Raw genomic sequence first — 25573 nt, 5'->3', positions numbered from 1 at the left:
GGGTTCAATCTGGTATTATCTCATTTTTTTAATATTATGGGAAATAGATACTTAGGTATCTGTGATCAGAATCTCAGGATACACTGATGAAACAAAAATGTGAAATTGAATTATTATTAATACTTTATTGTGAGATATGGGTAGATCCAGGTCTAGGTTTGGAGGAAAAAAAAGAGATAAGGTTTCTAATAGAAAATTGGAGTTAAATTAAGTAACAGTTCTTTAGAAGTGCCAGACATTCCCCCACCCCAACTCCCCAAATAAGTAATGGAATATCACCTACAAAATGAATACCATTTTGTAGAATGGCCTTAATCAAATGTTACTTGAATGCCATAAATGTTGGGGCCCTAATTTTACCTTACCTCTGTCAAAATTATATTGCTGGGAGATGATTTCTCCCCAATATTTAGCACACTCAGCAGACAGCTTCTTTGGTTTGTCTAGTCGACGAATTGCTAATGCTTGAATGTGTTTTTGGAAGGCCTCTTCTGTCATGTCCTCTATGGACTTTTCCATGGTAATTAAGAAAGCTTCCACTCTGCTTTCTAGGTAGTGAGGTGGCTTTTCTGACTGGATGATGAATCTCAAGCCCTGTATGCCATTGGCTCGACGTGGCCCACTGAAGACGATATAGCCTGAAACACAGACATCAGCCAGTCATGACCTTGGCATTTGAAACCTGGGTCATTTTTAATCCTTCAAAAACTAACCTGTCTAAGCAAATAAAATCTAGTTTAAAGTTTTAGATTATTCACCTCTTAAAGAAATATGAGCACTTAAGATGGTTTCAGTTCCTAAGGACAGAGTAGAAGAGCTCTCTGAAGAATTACAGAGTTGGAGATGACTTTTTCTTCTTCTTAGGAAAAAAATCCTGTTCATTATTCAAACTCCCATCTTGTCACTCCTCACTCTCTGCTAGTTAATCTTCTTCAATCTATGCTAAAGTTACTCCCAGACTATAAAATGCTGGACTCATTTTCATCCCTTAGTCACAGTCCTAGCTGTGTTTCCTTTAACATCCAAGTTCCACATATGAACCTGGCTCTCCTACTGTATTTCTTGTTAGATAATCTATTCCTGAACCAATTAATTCAGAATGCAACTCTCTAGAGATCAAGCTAACTAAAAGTCATACTTCCATGTTATCTCATGAGGCTGTGCACTACCTCCCTTCAACACCTTTTCAAAACCAAGCTCTTGGCTTATCTCCTTCAGCTGCCCTGCCTTGATCCACCACCTCCAACAGCTGTGGCGCCTCTGGGTCTCACTTCTGAGGAAGTTTTTATCTTCAACATAGCCATTCATAGTTCGATTTTCTTTGAGATGGAGTCTCGCTCTGTCACCCAAGCTGGAGCGCAGTGGCGCGATCTCTGCTCACTGCAAACTCCGCCTCCCGGGTTCAAGTGATTCTCTGCCTCAGCCTCCCGAGTAGCTGGGATTACAGGCATGCACCAACACGCCCAGCTAATTTTTGTATTTTTAGTAGAGATGGTGTCTCACCATGTTGGCCAGTCTGGTCTTGAACTCCTGACCTCAGGTGATGCACCTGCCTCAGCCTCCCAAAGTGCTGGGATTACAGGCGTGAGCCACTGTGCCCAGCCAACAGTTTGAGCTCTTATAATAACATTTACCATGCTGTACTAAAATTATTCCTTTACAGGCCTGCCTGATTTGACTGTGAGCTCCTCGAAAGGAAGGACCATCCAGAGCATCCATTTTCCATGTCCAGCACCTAGCACAATGAGTATTTAAACAATGATGGGTACTTGGACAGACTCATCCTTTTTTCACTGGTTCCTTTCTGTCATTACTGGGGCTTCTTTGAGCTTCTTTCCTCATTGATCAAATCTGCCAGTACCTCAAGATTTTTAACAGTATCTAAAACTGCAAACACTTGCTGAGTGCCTTCTGCATGTCCCAGGCTTGGGATATAAAGATGAATGGAGATAATACCTGCCTTCAAGGAACTCAAGCTTTAGTGAATCTAAGCTCCTCTGGATGGCTTGTTTCTCATCTTGCTACCCATAAACTTGTCCTTAGTTATACCTTTTCCCCCACCTAAAATGCCTTCTTTATTGACATGTATGTAATATACAGTATCATCTCATAAAGAATTGCTTTAATGTCCATAAGATAGTGATTGCTTATCTTTTAGAAGTGGATTCTCTGTAATAAGTTTTTCTCAAGTCTCTCTAAGTAGAGCATGCCTGATACACAGTGTCAGGTGAAAATGTGGAAAATGTTTTACAGGGAAAATAATTCATCGAAGTCTACAGTACCCTGCTATTTCCCCACTTTCCTCTCACCCAACTGCTCCTTGGTGCGCAGGGTGTTGAAGCAAGGTTCCGAGATAATCTGACAGAAGAGCTCCAGAAACATATTCTCTGAGGTGCTTTGCATGTCTGTTTGGTAGTATATCTCAATGCCACAGTTATTGTGAACTTCATTTCTCTGCTGATAAACAAACCATCCTCCTAGGAAGTTTCAAAAAGACAGCAGCAAGTTCAAAAACTTATTTGGGGTTTAATAAAGTCAATGCTATGTCTGCCCACACTTACAGATGATAATTTAGACATTAATAGAAAAGGGAGGTAGAGAAGCCTGGAGTTGTATTTCATTGATTTCACTTTTCTGATCATGTCCAACTTTGACCAACAGTCAAACTTACTGATTATAAATTGGCAGCGCTAAGTTCCCTCTCATCAGAAGGAGGGGAGCCAGCGCCATGGCTCACATTTATAGTCCCAGCTACTTGGGAGGCTGAAGCGGGAGGATCACTTGACCCCAGGAGTTTGAGGCTGCAGTGAGCTGTGACTATACCACTGCACTCCAAACCAAGATACAGAGTGAGACCCTGTCTCAAAAAAAAAAAAAAAAAAAAGCAGAGAGAGAGGAATGTGGCCTGTAAGCCTCTCTCCCTCACCCACCTCACATCCTTCTAAGCCTTTTCATACTTTTTTTTTTTTTTTTTTTTTTTTTTTTTTGAGACAAAGTCTTGCTCTGTCACCCAGGATGGAGTAAACTGGTGCCATCTCAGCTCACTGCAACCTCCACCTACTGGGTTCAAGCAATTCTCCTGCCTCAGCCTCCTGAGTAGCTGGGACTATAGGCATGTGCCACCACACCTGTCTAATTTTTCTATTTTTGGTAGATACGGGGTTTTGCCATGTTGGCCAGGCTGGTCTTGAACTCCTGACCTCAGGTGATCCGCCTGCTTTGGCCTCCCAAAATGCTGGGATTACAGACGTGGGCCACCACGCCTGGCCCTTTTCTTTTTTTTTTTTTGAGACAGAGTCTTGCTCTGTCACCCAGGCTGGAGTGCAGTGGTGCAATCTCGGCTCACTGCAACCTCCATCTCCTGGGTTCAAGCAACTCTCCTACCTCAGCCTCCTGAGTAGCCGGGATTACAGGTGCCTGCCACTATGCCCAGCTAATTTTTGTATTTTTAGTAGAGACAGGGTTTCACCACGTTGGCCAGGCTGGTCTCAAACTCTTGACCTCAGGTGATCTGCCCACCTCAGCCTCCCAAAGTGCTGGGATTACAGGTGTGAGCCACCGCACCCGGCTGCCTGGCCCTTTTCATATATATTCTAAAACATCTCCTTGGTTGCAGTGAGCTGACATTGCGCCACTATACTCCAGCCTGGGTGACAGAGTAAGACTCTGTCTCAAAAAATAATAAAAATAAAGATAAATAAAACATCTCCTTTATAATACCTGAAAATTTTCCTTTTCACTTGAGACAGTCTCTCACTCTGGCACCCAGACTGGAGTGGAGTGGCACAATCATGGCTCATTGCAGCCTCAACCTCCTGGGCTCAAGCGATCATCCCACCTCAGCCTCCTAGGTAGCTACAGGTGTGCGCCTCTATGCCCAGCTAATTTTTTTTATTTTAAATTTTTTGTAGAAACAAGTTCTCACTATTTTACCCAGCCTAATCTCAAATTCCTGGCTTCAAGCAATCTTTTTACCTTGGCCTCCCAAAGTGCTGGGATTATAGGCATGAGCCACCACCCTGGCCTGAATATTTTATTTTTAAATAGTTAAGTGCCTTTCCATGGAGAGTTAAGTGAAGAACTATTTAAAAATTCACAACTGATCAGTTGGCTAATTCAGAATGATTTCCTACCACCTAGCATTTTGAGAATGAGATGTGAACTGGGCTATTTTTGAACATGGACAAATTTGGGAGGGTACTTAGGAGGCAAAAGAGATTAAGATCCTAGGAAAGGAGACAGAAAGAGGGAAGTAGTCAAAAGAAGTAAGAAGGATGAATTTCACTTTGAAATATTGTTTCTAGACTGGCCTCACTTTGAAGTCAACTGCTATGGCTCTTGCACAGAATATCCTGAGTCTTTCTCTAATTGTAGTGGAATCAGCACATACTGAGTCTTGTCCTGGTTGTAGTGACTGAGGAATAAACTAGCAAAAGTTGGAAATAAACCACTACCAGATCTGTGATGACTGGTCATGCACAACAGCAGAGCTGGGCTCAACGTATCTCTAAGCATTTAACAAAGGTATCCTGAAGTAATAATATGTTCTAGTTGCTTTAGAAGCTACTCAAATGAACCAGACACAGACTTTGGCTTTAAGGAATGTACAGTCTAACAAGAAGATGGAGATGCACTTCAATCCCAACACAAGAGAAGTGCTAAGTAGCTTGAATAGGGAGGTTCAGAAAAATTGTGCTGCAAGTCCAGAGGTAGACGTAATTATTTCTAACTGGGAGTTTTAGAAAAAGTTTGGTGGAATAAGTAGCTTATAAAATAGGCCTGGAAGGAGTAGGATGTAGGCACTGGCCCATGGGAAGAAGGGGGAAAGGAAAATACCATTTTGGGAGGATAAAATAGCTGGGGGGGAAAGGCAGCACAGATGGTTCATGCATAGGGAACAGCCAATCAAGCTTGGCCAAAAAAAGCTTCTCTTCCTTCATTTAATATACCTTCTATTACACAGTTTTGAGCAATATTGACAATAATGCTTAATGAGTTTTTATCAGAAGAAGCCACTGTTAATGTAAAAGTAACCCAACATTATAAACCCCAATATATAAATTCAATAAGTCTTTGTTAATCCCTTATAAAAATATACTTGTAATGATTACATGTTATCTGCACCTGTGGGTTTCCTAAAACTATTTCTGCCAAAGAATCCTATGGGTTTCCAATTAAATATTATAATTCCAGTTTCCATTTTTATAAATGTATTTTATTTCATGACTCGTAGTCAATAGCTTTGTGATATTTTTACTTCCTAATTCCCCTTCATTCAAGTACCCACCAATTCCAGTATCATTCTCTTCAAAATTATTGCTTATCTCCAATTTTACTTCTTTGGCCCTCCTACCAAAAATTTTTTTGGCAAAATTACCTATCTCTAATCATACTTCTGTAAATAGTAGAGGTTCCCAAGTAAATCTCTGACATAAAACTATACCAAATTCAGCCCACCTGTAATCACCCACACTGTTATGTCAAAATAGTCCATTCCCAAAGTTACAACATCTCTACTTACTGTCAGGGAGCTGAACTTCTCTATACCGAACCAGCTGACTTGGAAGGAGAGGTTTGGTATGAGCATGTTCAATGAGGGTGTCTTCAACCATCTGCATAATTCCTAATGCAGCCTATGGAAAAAATATGTCCCAGCATATTACGAAAACATAAACATATCTTGTTTGTGAAATAAACTATCTTTATCATAAAAGTGGATTCTAAAATCTTAAATACATTTGATCCTATTCAAATGGAAAAAAATTGAATTTGTCAGTATGGTCATTTTGCAATAGAGTCAATATGGTAGTGGTGAAAGAAACAGACACCCAAACAATCATCAACACTGATGCTGATGCTGGAAAAAAGGCAAGGCCAAAGATGGTCTCAAGTGAAATGATCCTGACTACAGACACCTGGGGTCACAGAAAAGCAAGGGAGGCAAACATAGGCTTTATGGTAGGTAAAATGACCTTGGTAAGAATCTTGCTTCTGCCACTTATTAGCATCTGACCTTGGGCATATTGTTCTGGAAGGGGTATAGCAGAGTGGTAGAGATCAAGGGATCTTTTCTTTTTTTTTTTTCTTTGAGACACGGTTTCATTCTGTTACCCAGGCTGGAGTGCAGTGACACAATCATAACTCACTGCAGCCTCAACCTCCTAGGCTCCTCTTGTCTCAGCCTCCTGAGTAACTAGGACTACAGGCATGCACTACCACACCTGGCTGTTTTTCAATTTTTTGTAGAGTTATGTTGCCCAGGCTGCTCTCGAACTCTTGGGTTCAAGCAATCCTCTTGCCTCAGCCTCCAAAGTACTGAGATGACAGGCGTGAGCCACTGCACCCAGCCGAGACTGAGGGATCTTGAGACAGACTGCCACAGAAATTTTGTAGTGCTTGCCATGTGCTAAGTACTTAGCATGTACTATTTAATCCTTACCACACATGATGCAGGTGCTACTATAACTCTAATTTTACAGAAAAGAAAACAGATAAGCACAGAGTTAAGACATTTTCAAAAGATTACAGATCTAGTATATAGCAGAGCCAGGATTTGAATCCAGGCTGTCTGATTCTACAGCACGTGCTCTTATCTACTATACAATTATGCCACCCTATACAGAGTAGGGATAATTACTCCCATTTCCTCCTATGATTGCACAAGGTAGAAAACAGCAGAGGAGGCAGCCATGAAAGTAGGCCCTCAGTTAATCACCATCATTCTACTTTCCCTGTGCCCTCTACCTTCCTCCACAGAGCGAGAGGGTTGAGTAAACTCTAATGTGTTTCTTATCATACCATGCTGGTTAACAATCTTGAGAAAGACTAGAGGGAAAAAATATCTTGCAATGATCCACAAAAGATTGCTAAAACCTCAACCACCCACCTGCTTTGTTATGTTTCCATGGAGAAGGGCTTCAATGTGCAGCCGTGACAGGAGCTGAGGTATGAAGGCCTTAAGGCGAGGAAGGGTTACATCTGCAAAGGTGTAAGAAGACATAGTGAGCGCTACCTATGAGGGTTTTTTTTTTAAATTTGAGATAATTTGAGACTTACAGAAGACTTGCAGAAATAGTACACAGAGTTCCTGTAAACACTTCACCTAGTTTTCCCTAATGTTAACATCTTTCATAACCATCAAAACTAAGAAATTAACATTGGTATAATACTATTAACTAAAGTACAGACTTTATTTGGATTTTTCCCATTTTTGTCTTTTTTTTATTCCAGGATTTGATCCACAACCCTCCATTACATTTAGCTGTCATATGTCTTCAGTTCCCTCTAATCTCTGACAGTTTCTCCGTCTTTCCATGTATTTCATGACCTCAAGACTTTTGAAGAGTACTGTTCAGTTATTTTATAGAAGTCCCACATTGGGTTTGTCTGGTGTTTTCTCACGATTAGATTTCATGTCTGTATTACTACAAAGAATACCACAAAGGTAATGCGCCTTTCTCACTGCATCCTATCAGGGGACTCATGAAGTTGATATGTTGTAGTACTAGTGATGTTAACACTGATCACTTGGTTAAGGTGGTGTCTGCCAGATGTCCTCACTGTAAATGTGTTATTTTATTCTTTTGTTTATAATCTAATAACTCATATGTGCTCTATATGCAATTTGGAAAAGCCCACTTGCCCATCTATACCTATTTTTCCCTTTGTAATTACTAAATATTTATTTTGGGAAAAGTAAATGAGATTATACAAATATTTTCTTTTTCTTTAAATCTGACCCACTAATTTTAGCATTCATTGGTGGTTATTGCCTGTAGCAATTACTACTATGGAGTTCTAATGGCAATTTTTCTATTTCCCTCATTCTTTTTACATATATTGATGTAATCCTTCTGTAAGGAAGAGCTGTCCCTTCTCCATTAGGACACCATAGTAATAACTGCTACATGCAAGATGTACCAATGGATGCTAAAATCAGTGACAGACATTTAAGGAGAAACATGGGAATGCAAATAACAAGTGCTTACCACAGATCAGGAATTTTACAGATGTTATCTTTCACACTATAAAGTAGGTACTGTTATCCCCACTTTAAAGATAGGAAAATGAAGTTAAGAAAATTTAAGTTTGTTGTTCAAAGTCATTAAGCTAGTAAATTGCAGAGCTGGGATTTGATCCTTGGTCAATTCCAAAGTGGATGTTCATTCTACTCCACTGTACTGCCTTAGGGGTCCTCTTCACTAGGCTCCCTCAGCACTCTCTGCAGCTTTCCACCACAATACTTACCACCTTGTCTCTCTCTATTAAAATGATCTACTTACATTTATGCTTCACCACCAGACTGGAGCTCCTTGATCAAAGAAACTCCATCTAATTGATCATTTTTAATTTTTATTTATTTATTTTTGAGACAGAGTCTTGCTCTGTCACCGAGGCTGAAGTGCAGTGGTGCAACCTCCGCCTCCTGGGTTCAAGCAATTCTCCTGCCTTAGCCTCTTGAGTAGCTAGGAATACAGGCATGCACCACCACGCCTGGCTAGTTTGTGTATTTTTTGTAGAGATGGGGTTTTGCCATGTTTAATTGATCATTTTTTAATCTCAAGCACCTGCAGTCTTGGGCTGGGTGCATGGTAGGCAGTCAGTAAATGCTGCTGGACCACACTGAACCCTGAAGTTCTTCGTACCCTGGCACCTGGATAGCTGAATGATTTAGAGTCATTGAGTGACTCTATGATTTAGAGTCAAAAGGCAGCCTCTCACACTGAGTTGTTTCCAAATTAAGCCATTCTGGCATTTTGGATTATTGTAGAAGTGTATATATCAAAATGGAATAATTATTTAATTGAGCAGAAAATTTAAACCAAAAAAGTACTGACTTTTCTCTTTATAAAATCCATTTTAGGAAGCCTTCATATCCCTCTGAGATACTATAGAGCTTATTCTGCTTAAAAGTAACATGCCATCTGACCTAGATTCTAACGAAGGGTGAATAAAACCCTCAAACCTTTGCTTTTTGATCATTATAAAAGGCAATGTTTTCATTTTGGAAAACATTTAAAATTAATTGTGTGCTATTTTTTTTTTTCTTTTTTTTGAGACAGAGTCTTGCTCTGTTGCCCAGGAGTACAGTGGTGCGATCTTGGCTCACTGCAAGCTCCACCTCCCAGGTTCACACCATTCTCCTGCCTCAGCCCCCCGAGTAGCTGGGACTACAGGTGCCCGCCACCACGCCTGGCTAATTTTTTTTTTTTTTTTTAGTAGAGACGGGGCTTCACCATGTTAGCCAGGATGGTCTCGATCTCCTGACCTTGTGATCCGCCTGCCTCGGCCTCCCAAAGTGCTGGGATTACAGGTGTGAGCCACCGAGTCTGGCCAATTGTGTGGTATTTTTAAAAGGTATAATTCTTGCTATTAATTGCATATGACCATAATCATTTTGCAAAGAAAAGCATATTAACTGTCCTGATAAAAAATGTACCTGTTCTAGTAAATGATTTTTATAATCTAGCCTCCTATCCAATGCCTGAGGCAATCAACAAAATAATGACTTTCGGTACTTTGCTCGATTGTGTCACTGAAGACATCAAAAGCACAGTGTTACATAAGTATAAGAACTTGTCATAAAAGGTTATTAAAACATTCAACAGAATTCTTTTTTTTTTTTTTTTGAGATGGAATCTCTCTCTGTTGCCAGGCTGGAGTGCAGTGGCACGATCTCGGCTCACTGCAACCTCTACCTTCCAGGTTCAAGCGATTCTCCTGCCTCAGCCTACCAAGTAGCTGGGACTACAGGCGTGTGCCACCATGCCCAGCTAATTTTTGTATTTTTAGTACAGATGGGTTTCACCATGTTGGCCAGAACGGTCTCCATCTCTTGACCTCGTGATCCACCCGCCTCAGCCTCCCAAAGTTGCTGAGATTACAAGCATGAGCCACCGTGCCCGGCCCAGAATTTTTTTTTTTTTTTTTTGAGACGGAGTCTCGCTCTGTTGCCCAGGCTGGAGTGCAGTGGCATGATCTTGGCTCACTGTAAGCCCCGCCTCCCAGGTTCACGCCATTCTCCTGCCTCAGCCTCCCGAGTAGCTGGGACTACAGGCGCCTGCCACCGCGCCCAGCTAATTTTTTGTATTTTTAGTAGAGACGGGGTTTCACCGTGGTCTCCACCTCCTGACCTCGTGATCTGCCCGCCTCAGCTTCCCAGAGTGCTGGGATTTCAGGCGTGAGCCACGGCGCCCGGCCCAGAATTCTTTTTATTGCATTTTAATGCTTATGGCTGAGCACGTAGGAAGAAAGATTAATTGGTGAGGTAATGTTGAGAAGTAAAAAATCTAAAACAATAATAAAGGGTGACACCAATCTACATTTTTTTCCAATAAAGAAATCCTGAAAGTAATTTCTTTGCATTCAACAGGCATTCATTAGATACACACTGAGGGCATAATATTATACTAGATACTAAGTAAAGGGGTATAGAAGGAAGGTATAATCACTGCTCTCAAAGAATTTTGGATTTTCAAGCCAAACTCCTGAAAATTAGACTTAAGATTCTAGAAAAAAAAACAACAAAAGATGACTCTTTAGGCTTTCACATTTTCCAATTTTTAACTGAACTGATCTAAGGATGCTAAAGCAGGAAGAAAAAAAAAAAGCCTGAACATTGTGTGTTAAGACTTTGAAGTTCAGCTAACTTTTTCTTTTCTTAAAACTTCAATATTGGCTGGTCGCGGTGGCTCATGCCTGTAATCCCAGCACACTGGGAGGCCAAGGTGGGCGGATCACCGGAGGTCAGGAGTTCAAGACCAGCCTGGCCAACATGGTGAAACCCTATCCCTACTAAAAATACAAAAAATTTGCCGGGCATGGTGGTATATACCTGTAATCCCAGCTACTCAGGAGGCTGAGGCAGGAAAATTGCTTGAACCCGGGAGATGGAGGTTGCAATGAGCTGAGATTGCACCACTGCACTCCAGCCTGGGCAACAGGGCAGACTCTGTCTTTAAAAACAAACAAACAAACAAAAAACCTTCAATATTAACAAGGTTAGTACTTGGGTCACAACTAAAAATACAAAATAATGTGCAGAAAAATTTTTTTTTTTTGGAGGCAGAGACAGAGTCTTGCTCTGTCATCCAAGCTGGAGCGCAGTGGCGTAATCATGGCTCACTGCAGCCTCAACTTTCCGGGCGCAAGCAATCCTCTCAACCACAGCCTCTTGAGTAAGTGGGACCACAGGTGTATGCCACCATATCCAGCTAATATTTTTATTATTTTTTGTAGAGACAGAGTCTCACTATATTGCCCAGGGTGGTCTCAAACGCCCGGGATCAAGTGATCCTCCTTTCTCCGCCTCCCAAAAGTACTAGGATTACAGGTATGTGTCACCGCACCCAGCTCTTCTGCAGAAATCTAAAAATAGTAATAATTAACTGGCGTAGGTCCATATTGAAAACAGTAAATGTGGCTAACCTGCCTGAATGCAAAAACCACTTCGAAGCCACCGCTGTTTTTTTTTATTTTATTTTTAATTGACAAATAATAATTGTAGATATTCATAGAGTATATAATAATGTTATTATATATACATACAATGTATAGTGATCACATCAGGGTACTAAGCATATCCATCATCTCAAGTTTATTTATCATTTGTTTGGGTTGGGAATGTTCAATATCCTCCTACCTATTTAAAAGTATATGTTACTGTTAACTATAGCCATCCTGCCCACCACTGTTTTTATAAAACATATGCACAGCCAGCTTTAATAGAACTACAAGTTATTAAAAATATAAACAGTCAATATCAGAATAAACCAAAATGAATTTAGGAAAAAAATGAAGAAAGCATTAAGCTTTAAGTAGAAAGTCTCACCATCCAGAGCTTCTTTTAACTCATCTTTAGTCCAGGCCACTTCAGTCATCAGCAAGCGGAGGTAGTACATGGCATGCTGGTGAGGCTGTTCAGCCCGGAAATTGTTAAGAGATCGCATATACTAGTGAAGGAGACATGAGTTCATTAATTTTATAAATCTTTTAAAAATCATTTCAAAAGTCCAGTTATAATCAAATTTCAATTCTGTATAAACTATGTGTTACTAGGATATTCACTTCTTTCCCCTTTCTGAAGTTATATAATTAAGAATGGGGTTTATTCCTCTCCCATCTTTACATAAAAGTGCATGCTTTTTCTTTGTCCAAGCTACATTTGTTCAGCATCTGACATGGACTATAAGTGCCTTCACTATGGGATATCTTTAGTCCCTCAGAAAGTTATCCCTAGTTTTCAGGAAAGTCTTTTGGAATCTTTAGGTTCTATGCTATAAAGCCATCCCCAAAGTCTCCATAAGCAAGCAACATAAATAGGTAGCCATATAAAATATGGGATCTTTATTTGAAAACTGATGGTAGTTTCTTCTGGTATACAAGGAAAGGTCATAGTTTAGCTTCAGAAGCAGCTGTTCATCCCATACTTCCATTACTGGGCCAAACACGAATTGAATTTAAGTGGAAGATATGTCAAACCCAAATAGTGTGCTCTAATGTGACAAGGTCTTGTGGTAAAGTAGACCTCAGTCTGCTGAATTGTGTGTTCTTCTGAACTAGAGGTTGGGATGGAACATTCAAGGAGGCCCTGACAGCCACTAAGTGCTTCTCTTTGAAATTCAGAGCTGCAACTCTGAATTGCAGTGAGCTCTTGGCAACCACAGAGAAGAGGCCAGGTGTCCCCAGAGTCTACTAGGATTTCTTTCTGGATGGAGTATAGGATTTTGCAACGACAAGGTGAGATGAATCCAACAGGGTTATGAATTCTTCTTTTCCTCCTTGCTTCTTTTATATTATAAAAACTATTATGAAAACTTTTTATAATATAGCAATATTACCTTATGAATAAAAAAACAGGGTTCAGAAAACTTACTGCTTCTTTGATAATTTCAAATCTTTTTTCATCAATCTCAAAGGTAGCCATTTTCTCAATAATCTTCTTTAGTAAAATTGGCTGCTTGTCATTGTAACCTTTCACTGAAAGCTACAGAAAGAATTCAGGGTATTAAAACTCTAAAAATATCACAAAACAACTTCCAAATAAACAACTTGACTTGATTTTTAAACACGTAGAAAATCCCAAAACAGACATATAAAAAATGAAACAAATTCAATTTAATGTCTCATAAATATATAAATATAGTGTAACACTTAGGAAGATAACATTAACCATCTTTTTTTTGAGACAGAGTTTCGCTCTTGTTGCCCAGGCTGGAGTGCAACGGCACGATTTCGGTTCACTGCAACCTCAGCCTCCCAGGTTCAGGCAATTCTCCTGTCTCAGCCTCCAGAGTAGCTGGGATTATAGACGTGCACCACCACGCCCGGCTAATATTTTGTATTTTCAGTAGAGATGGCGTTTCACCATATTAGTCAGGCTGGTCTTGAACTCCTGACCTCAGGTGATCCATCCGCCTCGGCCTTCCAAAATGCTGGGATTACAGGTGTGAGCCACCATGCCCAGCTTTAACCATCTTTTTTAAAAAAATATATTTATTTATTTATTTGAGACAGGGTCTTGCTAGGGTACCCAGGCTAGACTCAAACTCCTGAGCTCAAGTGATCCTCCTGCCTCAGTCTCCCAAGTAGCTGGAACTATATGTGTGAGCCACAGTGCCTGGCCATTAACAATCTCTATACCCAAAAGCATAATTTTACTTTTCTGAAACAAAACCAACGGTAAGTAAACTCACCTGACACCGAACTATGGTGGCATATACTATATCATCAAAATTCAAGTTCTTATTATAAAATTAATTGTAGAATGTGGCTAAGTTTTTCCTTCAAAAAGAATATCTAATGAACGGCAGACTTAAGGTTTTTACAGGTGAGGTAAAAAGATAAAAATCACAGGGCATAGTGGCATGTACAAGTCGTCCCAGCTACTTGGAAAGCTGAGATGGAAGGCTTGCTTTAACCCAAGAGTATAAGACCAACCTGGGCAACATAGTTAGACTCCTGACCTCAGGTGATCCACCTGCCTCGGCCTCCCAATGTGCTGGGATTACAGGCACGAGCCACCGTGCCAGGCAGGATCCACAATTCTAACCACATGCTTATTTGATAAGTTCTGTTGGTGTTCCAAAAGCTAATGGCAAAACAAATGTGTAAAAAGGATACACTGTATGTATCATCAGGACCTTGGCTTAGCACATTTTTTTTTTTTTTTTTTCTGAGATAGGGTCTGGCTCTGCCACCCAGCCTGAAGTGCAGTGGTACAATCTCCGCTGACTGCAACTTCTGCTCCGCAGGCTCAAGTGATCCTCCTACCTCAGCCTCTGGAGTAGCTGGACTACAGGTACACATCACCATGTCTGGCTAATGTTTTGTATTTTTTGTAGAGACAGGGTCTTGCCATGTTGCCCAGGAGGTTGGTCTTGAACTCCTGAGCTCAAAGCAATCTGCCTGCCTTGGCCTCCCAAAGTGCTGGGATTACAGGCGTGAGCCACTGTGCCCAGCCAACTTAGCACAATTTACTTTGTCTCTAAATGCCTAACATTTTGAAAAGTGGGGAATGGAGAATTTCTATCATGATATTTCCACATGGTGGCACCCAAAGCAGTAGGGGATACACTGCAGCTAGAATATCATGAAAGTCTCTACGCTGTACAGGATGATAGGCAAGAACCTCAGCAAGAGGGAAGGAAGGCCACTGGCCATGGCAAGCACATCATGTTTCCTACTGTAGGAACTAGACTGACAATTAGCAGAAAACCCATTTTGTCATAAATAAAAATTATGTGTTTTGATGGTAATATGCTACTAAAAATCAAAAGAAAAAAGAGAAAACAGATGATTACTTTTCTATTTGGAGCTAATTTTGATCTCTGAGCTTCAAACTTCTGTGGACTCTGAAAATGGTTAGATTAATATACATTCTTATACATTAAACAAAAGCTACCAGAGAATTTATTTATGTGAAGAAAAAAAAGTCACTGGAAAATAAATAAAATTTAAAACTCCTACAATCTTTTGTGTAAGAATTTAAATAACGAGTACCCCAAAATGCTCTCGTTTTCATTTTTACTAAAATATGCAACATATTTTCAAGAAAAGTGAAGATGAATGTGTGCCATAAAAGGGATGTTAACTTGGAATTGAGATATAAGCAAGCTTGGAAACACATTCTAAAGAAAGGATCTAGTTATTTCTTAGATGGATTTAATAATCCTTATTTTAAAACACACATAAAGTAGGTAATGGTGCATGTTACGAAATAAGTTTTAAATTAAAATGTCAGGTGTATCTGAACATAGAAACTTTATACTACTGTCTGCAGAAATAAAGGGAGCCTAATTTATAAGTAAAATTCAATCACCACAACAACTATGGATATCTTCTACTTACAGATGTTAATATACTCAATTATATAGAAAGAACAACATGCTTTCAGGATTAATATGTTAAACATCTCAGGCAGAAAAACATGCAAATAAATGTAGCACACGTACATGTTCACAAGATGCACTAAACTTAATTAAATCATTCATTAGTGGAACTAACACTAATTTGAGTTCTTCGATCATCAAAAAGGTGCAAGGAAAAAAACCATCAACTTTCTTGTTTAAAAATGCAGAAGTTAATAGTTTTCCCAAGCTCAACATAATGCTTAAACGGGGTGGTGCCTTTTCTTTGGTTTTCATTTTACTTACAAGTATTGCATTCATTCCTGATGCAATGCCATAGCTCAAACCTGAGAGGCGTGCTGCATATGTATACTCTTTTAAATCATCCTTCAATAACCTGATAAACAGGTATGTCATGTTGCAATGGAGAGGATCAGCATAAATGTAGTGACTAACAAAAAGAAAAACAAAAGAAATGCTTTGATACCTCAAGCAGTGGCATGGTAATGAAGAAACATGACCGAAGAGTATGGATATGCAGCCTCATGATCTGGATTTCTAGGGACATAGTATATGCCAACCTTAGGTTTTACAAAAGAAGGAAGACTTCATTTTCCTTTGCCAAAGACCAAGATTTCAAATACAGAATGGGTAACATGTAAACCTTAATCAGGGTCCAATTTTGTTTGAGTAGAAAAATATGACATTCTGATGAAAGACGTTTAAAAAAAAAAAGAAATCAAGGACAATTTGCATAATATGAATGGTATGTAGTTGAACACTTAGAATAAGAGCTAACTTAAAAATTAAATGAGAAAATATGATTAGCCATAAAGATTAAAAAAAATTAAACTCATACCCTCAATCAAAAAATGCTTCCATCAAATCAATATAAAAAATGTTGATGAGTGGAAGGCTCTAAGGCGTGGGTACTTACATACATCCCATAGATGGTATTTTGGAGATCATAGCTCAAGCCTGCTAGCTCTGCTGCATATGCATACTCGTTGAGTGAGTCTTTGAGGAGCTCAAGGTACAAATAGGCCATGTTACAGTGCAAGGGGTCCACATAAGCAAATGGGCTGGAAGAAAATGTTGACAGTAAAATAGCTGATTTTATTACTTCTCAATGTGATATGGCCTTTTGAGATGGATCAAGATATTGAACACCAGTTAATATGATTTCCTGAGGATATGATTGAATTCTTGAGGCTATTTCTTCTTATGAGGAAAAAAACAAGATGTCTGAAAAAGAAGCCTGAAGTGTGTGTGTGTGTGTGTGTGTGTGTGTGTGTGGGCGCGCACTCGCGCACATGCGCGCACTGGTGGTAGTGAAGGAGAAGGAACTGCCTACCCCAGATGGTGTGGCAGAACTGACAAGTTAGAAATGCAGGGTATGTGAGGAGTGGGAACGGGCCAAAATGCATGGCTGTGCTTAGGCTAACGGGAGGAGCACGGCCGACAGAACAGATACAGTATTTGCATGTCTTCCCTCTCTCTCCAATAAAGTCACACCCTTGGTGGACAGGAGTAAAAGACTGGGAAATGTGCCTGTGGTAATTACATGAACTTAGAAAAATTGAGACCTGTGAAAATGTTAGCTTATCCTTGAGTTTTCCCCAAAACAGTAAAGCTAGAGAACTGTCAGTAAAATAATTGATAATTTCTATCATATAACAGCAGCCAAAACTAGGGAAAAATAAAATAGAAAAATATTTTAATGAGGAAGAACAAAGAAGAAAGAATTATAGAGTACAAGAACTAAACAACCACAGTGATCAACTAAACTTCATTTCCCAGATAAGAAACATAATTTTCTTCAGGTCCCCTGAGTTCGTGGCAACAGAGCTGGGATTCAAATGCAAGTTAAATGACCTGCTCCTTTGACTATACAACCTTGCTTACCTTTTATCAGAAGAAAGTAAAAGTTTCACTCATTCAACAAATACGTATTATATGATTACTACAGTGCCAAGCTCTTCTCTAGGCACTGGAAATAAAGTGTGAACAAATCAGGCGAAGTCCCTGACCTCAGAGTTGATAATCTAGCTAGAGGGGACACATAATCATAAATTTAAATTTGACATATTAGTTGGTGACAGTGCTATGGGGTAAAATTAAGCAGGGTAAAGGGAATAGGTAATGATGGGGTGATGGCAGCAGGGAAGAAAGACTGCTGCTTTACATAAGATGGCCAGTCAAGGCCACTCTTACAATGTGACATCTGGACCCAGACCTGAAGGAGGCAAGGGAGTGAGCCCTGGGGATATCTAAGGGGTGGAGTGGGGAACTTCCCAGGCTGAAGAAATAGCTAGTGCTAAAGGCCTGAGGCAGGTGCCTGCTTGGCTTGTTTGGCAGCAAATTAAAAGTTTCATTCTACTTGTAGCACAGTAAATATAACTAATGTACTGATAACAAAGCCAACATTTTGTTTTTTAACGTTGAGTCAAGGTCTCACTGTGTTGTCCAGGCTGGTCTCGAACTCCTAGGCTCAAGCGATCTTCCTGCCTCGGCTTCCCAAAATGTTAGGATTACAGGTGTGAGCTATTGCACCCAGCCAAAAGCCAACAATTTTATCAAAGCTGATAAAAAAGCAAAAATAGGGATAAAATGTGTAGTCACTTAGAAAATTAAAATCAAAGACAAAGTTCTACAGCTATCCAAATATTCTCCAACTGGAAAATCTGAATAAATGTTCTGCCATTAAATTTTTTAAAGTATGATACATGATAACAGATTTCCTTCTTTGGGCAAATAGCAGCTCAAAAACTGAAGGCACAATTCACAAAAACAAAATCATCAAAACAAAAGAGAGGCTATCACAGAGGTCGGCCCCACAGGCAACTATGCACCTTTCTCAGGTGGAAGTGAAAAGCCAGAAAATCCAAGTTTTGGGTCTCAAAGCACTATGGCTCAGGCTCAGAAAATAATTTCAAGGAGTGTCCTACACTCAGCCTGGCAAGGTGGCATGCGCCTGTAGTCCCAGCTACTCAGGAGGCTGAGGTGGGAGGATCACTTGAGCCCAAGAGTTTGAGGCTGCAGTAACTGCACTCCAGCCCCGGGTGACAGAGTAAGACTCTGTCTCCTAAAAAAAAAAGAACAACAACAAAAACAGCTGTATCCACAGCAGCTGTGCTGGTGAAGTGGAGAAGACCCTAAACTAACTTTTAAAAGAGAATAGGATTCAACTGGGATACCTAAATTCTGGTTCATGTGTTAATTTTAAAAATATGTTATTTTGTAACCAGATACTATATGCTTAAATATGGATCACAGGGTTTTAAAAATCATAGCTAACTACACATAATATAATCTTATTTCTGAAAAGATGGAAAGGATATAGACACACACGTGAAAATTTCAATTAAAATGTACAAGAAACAGAACAGTGGTTACCTCTAGGAAGACAGACCAGAGGGAGGGATTTGTGTGGGACATTTTCAGTTCTAGGAAATGTGCTAGGCAGTTTAGAGAACACAAAAATGTAAAATGGTCTCTCAAAGGGTAGTCTAAAGAAATTCATCATCACAGAGGCCAAATGGAAAAGTGGTGACAAGCTGCTTAGAGTGTTAAAAATATTACTCTCAAATATCAAAAAATAAAAAGCAGCTTTGTAATGCCCTTTACCAATAATAAGCCACAACCTGACAGCCCATGTTTGGTGTAAACAATAAAAAATCTCTGCACAGTTCTAGATAATCTGTGAATCTCATGCTATAAAACCACAATATTTATAATCACTATAATCTCAACATATTTGTTGATGGAAAATCAGATTCTTTTCCCTCTTTCCAAAGCATTTAAACCATAGCTACCTTTAATTTCATGTCAAGCTAACTGAATAAAAATTAATGAAAAAGCTGATTATCATATTGAACATTAGTGAACAAATAAACCATGATAGGCTTATCTTATAAACAACTGAATTTTAGAAATACAAAAATATAAAGTATAAACTCACAAAGTAAAATCTGAACCAGGTGATTAACACACAAATAAGTAAAGGAAGACAAAGATGAATTGAAGGTGCACTGAGAAATAACTGCAATAGCATTATTCATAAATTTCACTAAACATCTTCTCCCTTTTAATTAGTAATGTTTAAGTAATCAAGCCAGAAATAGAGGAAGCAGTATCTAAGGGCTCCAGACAAAGGATGAAACAAGACTCAGGATCGTTTAGTAACTAGTACCTCTTCTTCTAGACAAGTTCCAGGAATACAAAACCAAAGCAATAAAAACATCCCAAATTATTTATTCTTTCTTCAATGAGTCTTCTTCTGGGTAAATCTACGGCCTCTTCAGAATCCAAAACCCTGAAGGCTAAGAAGGTCGTCCTAACAATAGCTAACATAAATCATTTCAGCTAAAGGGTATACTCATTAACGGGGAAAGAAAAAAAAATTAACAACATTGGTTTTTAAAATACCTCTTAACAGCAACAGCTCTCCTTTTCTTTCTTTTTCTTTTTTTCTTTTTTTTTTTTTTTTTGAGACAGAGTCTGGCTCTGTCGCCCAGGCTAGAGTACAGTGGTGCGATCTCAGCTGACTGCATCCTCCTGCCTCAGCCTCCCGAGTAGCTGGGACTACAGGCTCCCACCACCATGCCCAGCCAATTTTTTGTATTTTTAGTAGAGATGGGGTTTCACTGTGTTAGCCAGGATGGTCTCAATCTCCTGACCTTGTGATCCACCCACCTCGGCCTCCCAAAGTGCTGGGATTACAGGCATGAGCCACCGTGCCCGACCAGCCTCTCCTTTTCTTTATTTCTATTTATTTATTTTTTCAGCCTCTCCTTTTCTAGGTGAAATAACTCTAATTCCTTTTATTTCTAGACATGGATGTTTAAGAAGAACAGACAACTTTTGGAAACGTAATTGTTGATTTTTATAAGATGTATAAGCTAGATTCATCTTACATACCTGAAAAATTCAAAGTTGAGACAAGCCTTTGGCAAAAAAAACTTATCATCTTGTTTGAACCAGAGTTTGCTCATAGCTGTATCCTGTGATGGAGAAACAATTTGGTTAGGGAAACAGAGGTGCATTCAGTAAAAATGTTCAATCAAATCACTCTTCAAGAGGAGGAGGACAGAAGCAATAGTTAGAGTTTTGTTCTGGAGCTGCTGTCCCATGGCCTTGAAGCATACTCAAAAGTCAGCAGGTAGGAAGCTGGAGACAAAGACTGCAGACTCCTGTAGCAGAGTGAAATCTGCCTTCTATTTCCCCTGTATTAGGGAGATGGGGGTACAGTGAAGGAAGAGACAGATCAGAGAAGCCAATACCAACTGTCCTGTCTTCATCTTTCTGGACACTGGGAGGAAGGCAGAGGCAGAAGTCCCTTGCAAGCGTATAGCAGCCAGTTTCCAGGGTGGCCCACAACAACCCCTGCCTGCTGAGATTCACAGCTTTGGGTGGTCCCCTCCCACACTAGACCAGGGTTGGTCTGCCTTACTAACAAAATATGACAGAATTAATGGTATACCTCTGAGACTACATTATAAAAGACACCGCGGCTTGCATCCTGATCACTCACTTTCCCTCTTGGATCATTCACTTTGGGGGAAGCCTGCTGCCATGTCAAGCAACTCTACAGAGAGGTCCATGTGGTGAAAAATTAAGGCTGGCCAACAACCACAGAACTGAACTTGGAAGAGAATCCTCCAGCCCTGGTTGAACCTTCAGATGACTGAAGCCTCGGCCAACAGCTTGACTATAACCTCACGACAAGCCCTGAGCCAGAACTACCCAACTAAGTCACTGCTGGATTCCTGGCCCTCCTCAGAAACTGTGTGAGGGCCAGGCGGGGTGGCTTCATTCCTGTAATCCCAGCACTTTGGGACGCCGAGGTGGGCGGATCATGAGGCCAGGAGTTCGAGACCATCCTGGCCAACATGGTGAAACCCCATCTCTACTAACAATACAAAAATGAGCAGGGTGTGGTGGCTCATGCCTGTAGTCCCAGCTACTCAGGAGGCTGAGGCAGGAGAACAGCTTGAACCAGGACTCGGGAGGCGGAGGTTGCAGCGAGCCAAGATCATGCCACTGCACTCCAGCCTGGGCGACAGAGCGAGACTCCATCTCAAAAAACAAAACAAAACAAAACAAAGAAACTGTGTGTGAGATATGGTGCAGCAGCTCACACCTGTAATCCCAGCACTTTGGGAGGCCAAGGCAGGCAGATCACTTGAGGCCAGGAGTTCGAGACCAGCCTGGCCAAAATAGCAAAACCCTGTCTCTATTAAAAATACAAAAATTAGTTGGGCATGGTGGCACATGCCTATAATCCCAGTTACTTAGGAGGCTGAGGCATGAGAATTGCTTGAACCTGGGAGGCAGAGGTTGCAGTGAGCTGAGATTGCACCACTGCATTCCAGCCTGGGCAACGGAGAGAGACTCTGTCTCAAAAAAAAAAGAAAGAAAGAAAGAAAAAAAGAAACTGTGTGTGAGAGACCAGGCATGATGGTTCATGCCTGTAATCCCAGAAATTTGGAAGGCTGAGGCAGGAGGATCGCTTGAGCCTAGCAGTTTGAGATCGGCCTGGGCAACATAGTGATATCCCGCCTCTACAAAAATATTGAACCATTAGCTGGGCGTGGTGGTATGTGCTTGTAGTCCTAGGTACACAAGAGGCTGAGGTGGGTCGATCATTTTAGCCCAGGAGGCCGAGGCTACATTGAGCCATGACCGCACCACTTCACCCCAGCCTGGGCAATGGAATGCGAGTCTTTTAAAAAACCTGTGTGAGATAATAAATGTTGTCGGTTGTTTTTTTTTTCTTTTTTTTTTTGTGACAGAGTTTCGCTCTCGTTACCCAGGCTGGAGTGCAATGGCATGATCTCGGCTCACCGCAATCTCTACCTCCTGAGTTCAAGCGATTCTCCTGCCTCAGCCTCCTGAGTAGCTGGGATAAGGCACGTGCCACCATGCCCAGCTAATTTTTTTTAGTAGAGACGGGGTTTCACCATTTTGGTCAGGCTGGTCTCGAACTCCTGACCTCATGATCGACCCGCCTCAGCCTCCCAAAGTGCTGGGATTACAGGTGTGAGCCACTGCGTCTGGCCTAACTTAAATGTTGTGGTTTTAAGCTGCTAAATTTTGGAATAATTTAATATGCAACCATGGATAATCAACATGGCCAAGGATGAACAAATAAGCTACTTATCTTGCCTCTCCACTTCACTCATGCTATACTAAGAATGGCTTTAGTCACTTGAAACTACCTTGAAACTGTGGGAAGAGATATAAATGGTTTAATGTTCTCGTTAGTTTGCCCTGGGAAGGCCTATTTAAAACAAACAGTGAAAGTCGGATATGGTAGCTCACACCTCTAATTCCAGCTACTTGAGAGGCTGAAGGGGGAGGATCACTTGAGGCCAGGAGTTCCAGACCAGCCCAGGCAACATAGCAAGATCCCATCTCTACAAAAAATTAAAAACAAACTAGCTGGGTGTGGTGTGCATCTGTAATCCAGCTATTTAGAAGGCTGCGGCCAGAAGATGGTTTGAACCCAGGAGTTTGAGGCTGCAGTGAGCTATGATCCCACCACTGCACTCCAGCCTGGGCAACAGAGGGACCCTGTCTCCATAAATAAATAAATAAATAAATAAATAAATAAATAAGATAGACAATACATAAAAAACAGCTGAGGTAAATGAACTTTCTCTTTGCATAAGCTAATATAAAACTCTTTAAAATGTCATTTTTAAAGAAAAACAGGCCGGGTGTGGTGGCTCATGCCTCTAAACCCAGCACTTTGGGAGGCCGAGGCAGCTGGCTCCCCTGAGGTCAGGAGCTCGAGGCCAGCCTGGCTAACATGGTGAAACCCTGTCTCTACTAGAATTACAAAAAATTAGCTGGATGTGGTGGCAGGTGCCTGTAATCCCAGCTACTCGGGAGGCTAAGGCAGGAGAATCACTTGAACTTGGGAGGTGGAAGTTACAGTGAGCCGAGATCATGCCATTACACTCTAGCGTGGGCAACAAGAACAAGACTCTGTCTCAAAAAAGAAAAGAAAAAAAAGAAAAAGTTTGCCTCATTAATAATCTAGTTGCTTCAGACAAATTTTAATGTTCCTAAACACTAACTGTTATCTCACTGAACTCATCTAAATTCTTCCAAATGTTAGGTCATTTGAAGAAGATAGAAAGATCTGTGTGTGTGTGCCTACAGTCATGAGTTTAGAAACAGTTTAGAAGGGAGAAGAAATACGTTTAGAAGGGAGAATGTGCTGTAATAATTTGATACAATTTTTTACACACTCTACTCAAGTTCTGAAATAATAGCATGAAAAGGACATTCTGAAAAAGACGGGGAGGGAACCCTACTTCTCACCAGCCCTTCGCACTAGTTTATCATTCCATTAATTTGATATAGTCACTATGTCATAATGAATGTTTTTAAGGGCAGGAAATCCAACAGCTCCCCCTGGACTTGCTCTCTTTCAGGCTTTAGAGATCCTTTCTTATCTTTGATGTCCATGATGCAGCATAAACCTACTTCCTTATTGGGTCTTCAGCAGACATGGAAAAGAGGCATAGACCTTTCCACAGACTTGTGGTTACAGCTCAGACTTACTTTTTTCTCCTACAAAGAAAGCGATTCCCTAGATTCTTAGTTTTGTTTGCTTGCTTTAATATTTTTAACCTTGTAATATTTCTTGTAGTTATTCTTTCTGCAGCTTTTTTGTCACCTATTAGGATGTGAGCCTCCCCAAATCAACATAGTACCAAATGTAAGAAATCATTTACCTAGTCCCCCATGTATTAGGTCTGTCCCCCAAATTTAAAATCACTGATTCAAACACATTACCTTAATAAGAGCAGGGTATGGTGTTGCCTCTTTTTCTAAAGGTAAAATCTCAAAATTCGTAGGAATAAATTCATTCTTTGTAGGAAGTTTAAATTTCCCATTCAGGTCAGCATTTTGCCATTTCTGGATGAATAATGAAACACACAAATGCAGTAAGAGTCTGATTTAAGAGTTTAAAGTAGTATCTCTGCTCAATATATGGGCAAATATTAAGTGCACAATTGTCACACAGCAGTGTTTTCCATCATATATAAAGGAGGTACTACCAAATCTACTGATGGGTTTTCATGAAACTTGAGTTAGTCTTTCTAGTACTAGCAAAGATTTTACACTCATATATCTATCCTTCCTCTCCACATCTCCAAAATGACCAGCTGAGGAACAGTTGAGACTATGGAACACAGAAAAGCTGACTGGTCCATATGCAGATCATGTTTATTCTAGCTCTTTAAAGAATGGAGAATAACCTGATCAGGAATATATTCCCACAACTGCTAGACAATAGGTCATTTACATAAGAGCCATACTTTCAGCTATACTAAGTTATATCCATGTATGGCCTGAAAGCCAGGCTAAAGGGGGTGTCTTTCACTTTAGTACTTCTTTTTTTTCTTCCTGAGACAGTCTTGCTCTGTCGCCCAGGCTGGAATGCAGTGGCATGATCTCAACTCACTGCAACCTCCGCCTCCTGCGTTCAAGTGATTCTTGTGCCTCAGTCTCCCAAGCAGCTGGGACTACAGGTGTGCCCCACCACACCCGACTAATTTTTGTATTTTTAGTAGAGATGGGGTTTCACTGTTGCCCAGGCTGGTCTTGAACTCCTGGCCTCAACTGATCCACCCACTGCAGCCTCCCAAAGTGCTGGGATTACAGGTGTGAGCCACCATGCCCGGCCTCACTTCAGTACTTCTTTTTTTCTTTTTCAGACAGAATCACACTCTGTTGCCCAGGCTGGAATGCAGCAGCATGATCTCCACTCACTGCATCCTCCACCTCCCAGGTTCAAACAATTCTTGTGCCTCAGCCTCCTGAGTAGCTGGGATTACAGGTGTGTACCACCACACTCAGCTAATTTCTGTGTTTTATTAGAGATGGGGTTTCATTGTATTGCCCATGCTGGTCTCAAACTCCCCTCAATCTGCCCACCTCAGCCTCCTAAAGTGCTAGGATTACAGACATGAGCCACCACGCTCGGCTTTCAGTACTTCTTAAGAACTGGCCAACACTTCACCCAGATGATCATGTGAACTTTTAAGTGAACCAGTAGTTCAAGCACAAGGTTAAGAACAAAGTTGAGGCCAGGCGCGGTGGCTCACGCCTGTAATCCCAGCACTTTGGGAGGCCAAGATGTGCGGATCACAAGGTCAGGAGTTCCAGACCAGTCTGGCCAACATAGTGAAACCTCATATCTATTGAAA

The 25573-nt window shown here is 40.6% G+C and overlaps 1 protein-coding gene across 4 annotated transcripts in view; it reads right to left on the bottom strand.

Annotated features, from left to right (window-relative positions):
* IDE (insulin degrading enzyme) overlaps positions 1 to 25573 on the bottom strand; it is a 121750-nt gene that overhangs the window by 12420 nt on the left and 83757 nt on the right. For 3 of the 4 annotated variants that reach the window (XM_030809258.1, XM_030809255.1, XM_030809257.1), the window contains 9 exons: positions 24156 to 24278; positions 20268 to 20350; positions 16285 to 16429; positions 12875 to 12985; positions 11831 to 11951; positions 6887 to 6978; positions 5522 to 5633; positions 2310 to 2477; positions 366 to 638 (listed from right to left, as the gene is read on the bottom strand). In XM_030809258.1, the coding sequence (XP_030665118.1) occupies positions 366 to 638; positions 2310 to 2477; positions 5522 to 5633; positions 6887 to 6978; positions 11831 to 11951; positions 12875 to 12985; positions 16285 to 16429; positions 20268 to 20350; positions 24156 to 24278 (1228 nt within the window). Of the gene's footprint in view, positions 1 to 365; positions 639 to 2309; positions 2478 to 5521; positions 5634 to 6886; positions 6979 to 11830; positions 11952 to 12874; positions 12986 to 15653; positions 15799 to 16284; positions 16430 to 20267; positions 20351 to 24155; positions 24279 to 25573 lie in introns of all 4 variants that reach the window. The other variant, XM_030809256.1, reaches the window with a different exon arrangement.

The sequence above is a fragment of the Nomascus leucogenys genome, chromosome 3 (assembly GCF_006542625.1).
Source record: "Nomascus leucogenys isolate Asia chromosome 3, Asia_NLE_v1, whole genome shotgun sequence".
NCBI classification, from domain to species: Eukaryota; Metazoa; Chordata; class Mammalia; order Primates; family Hylobatidae; genus Nomascus; species Nomascus leucogenys.
This window is presented reverse-complemented; position numbering and strand designations above follow the sequence as displayed.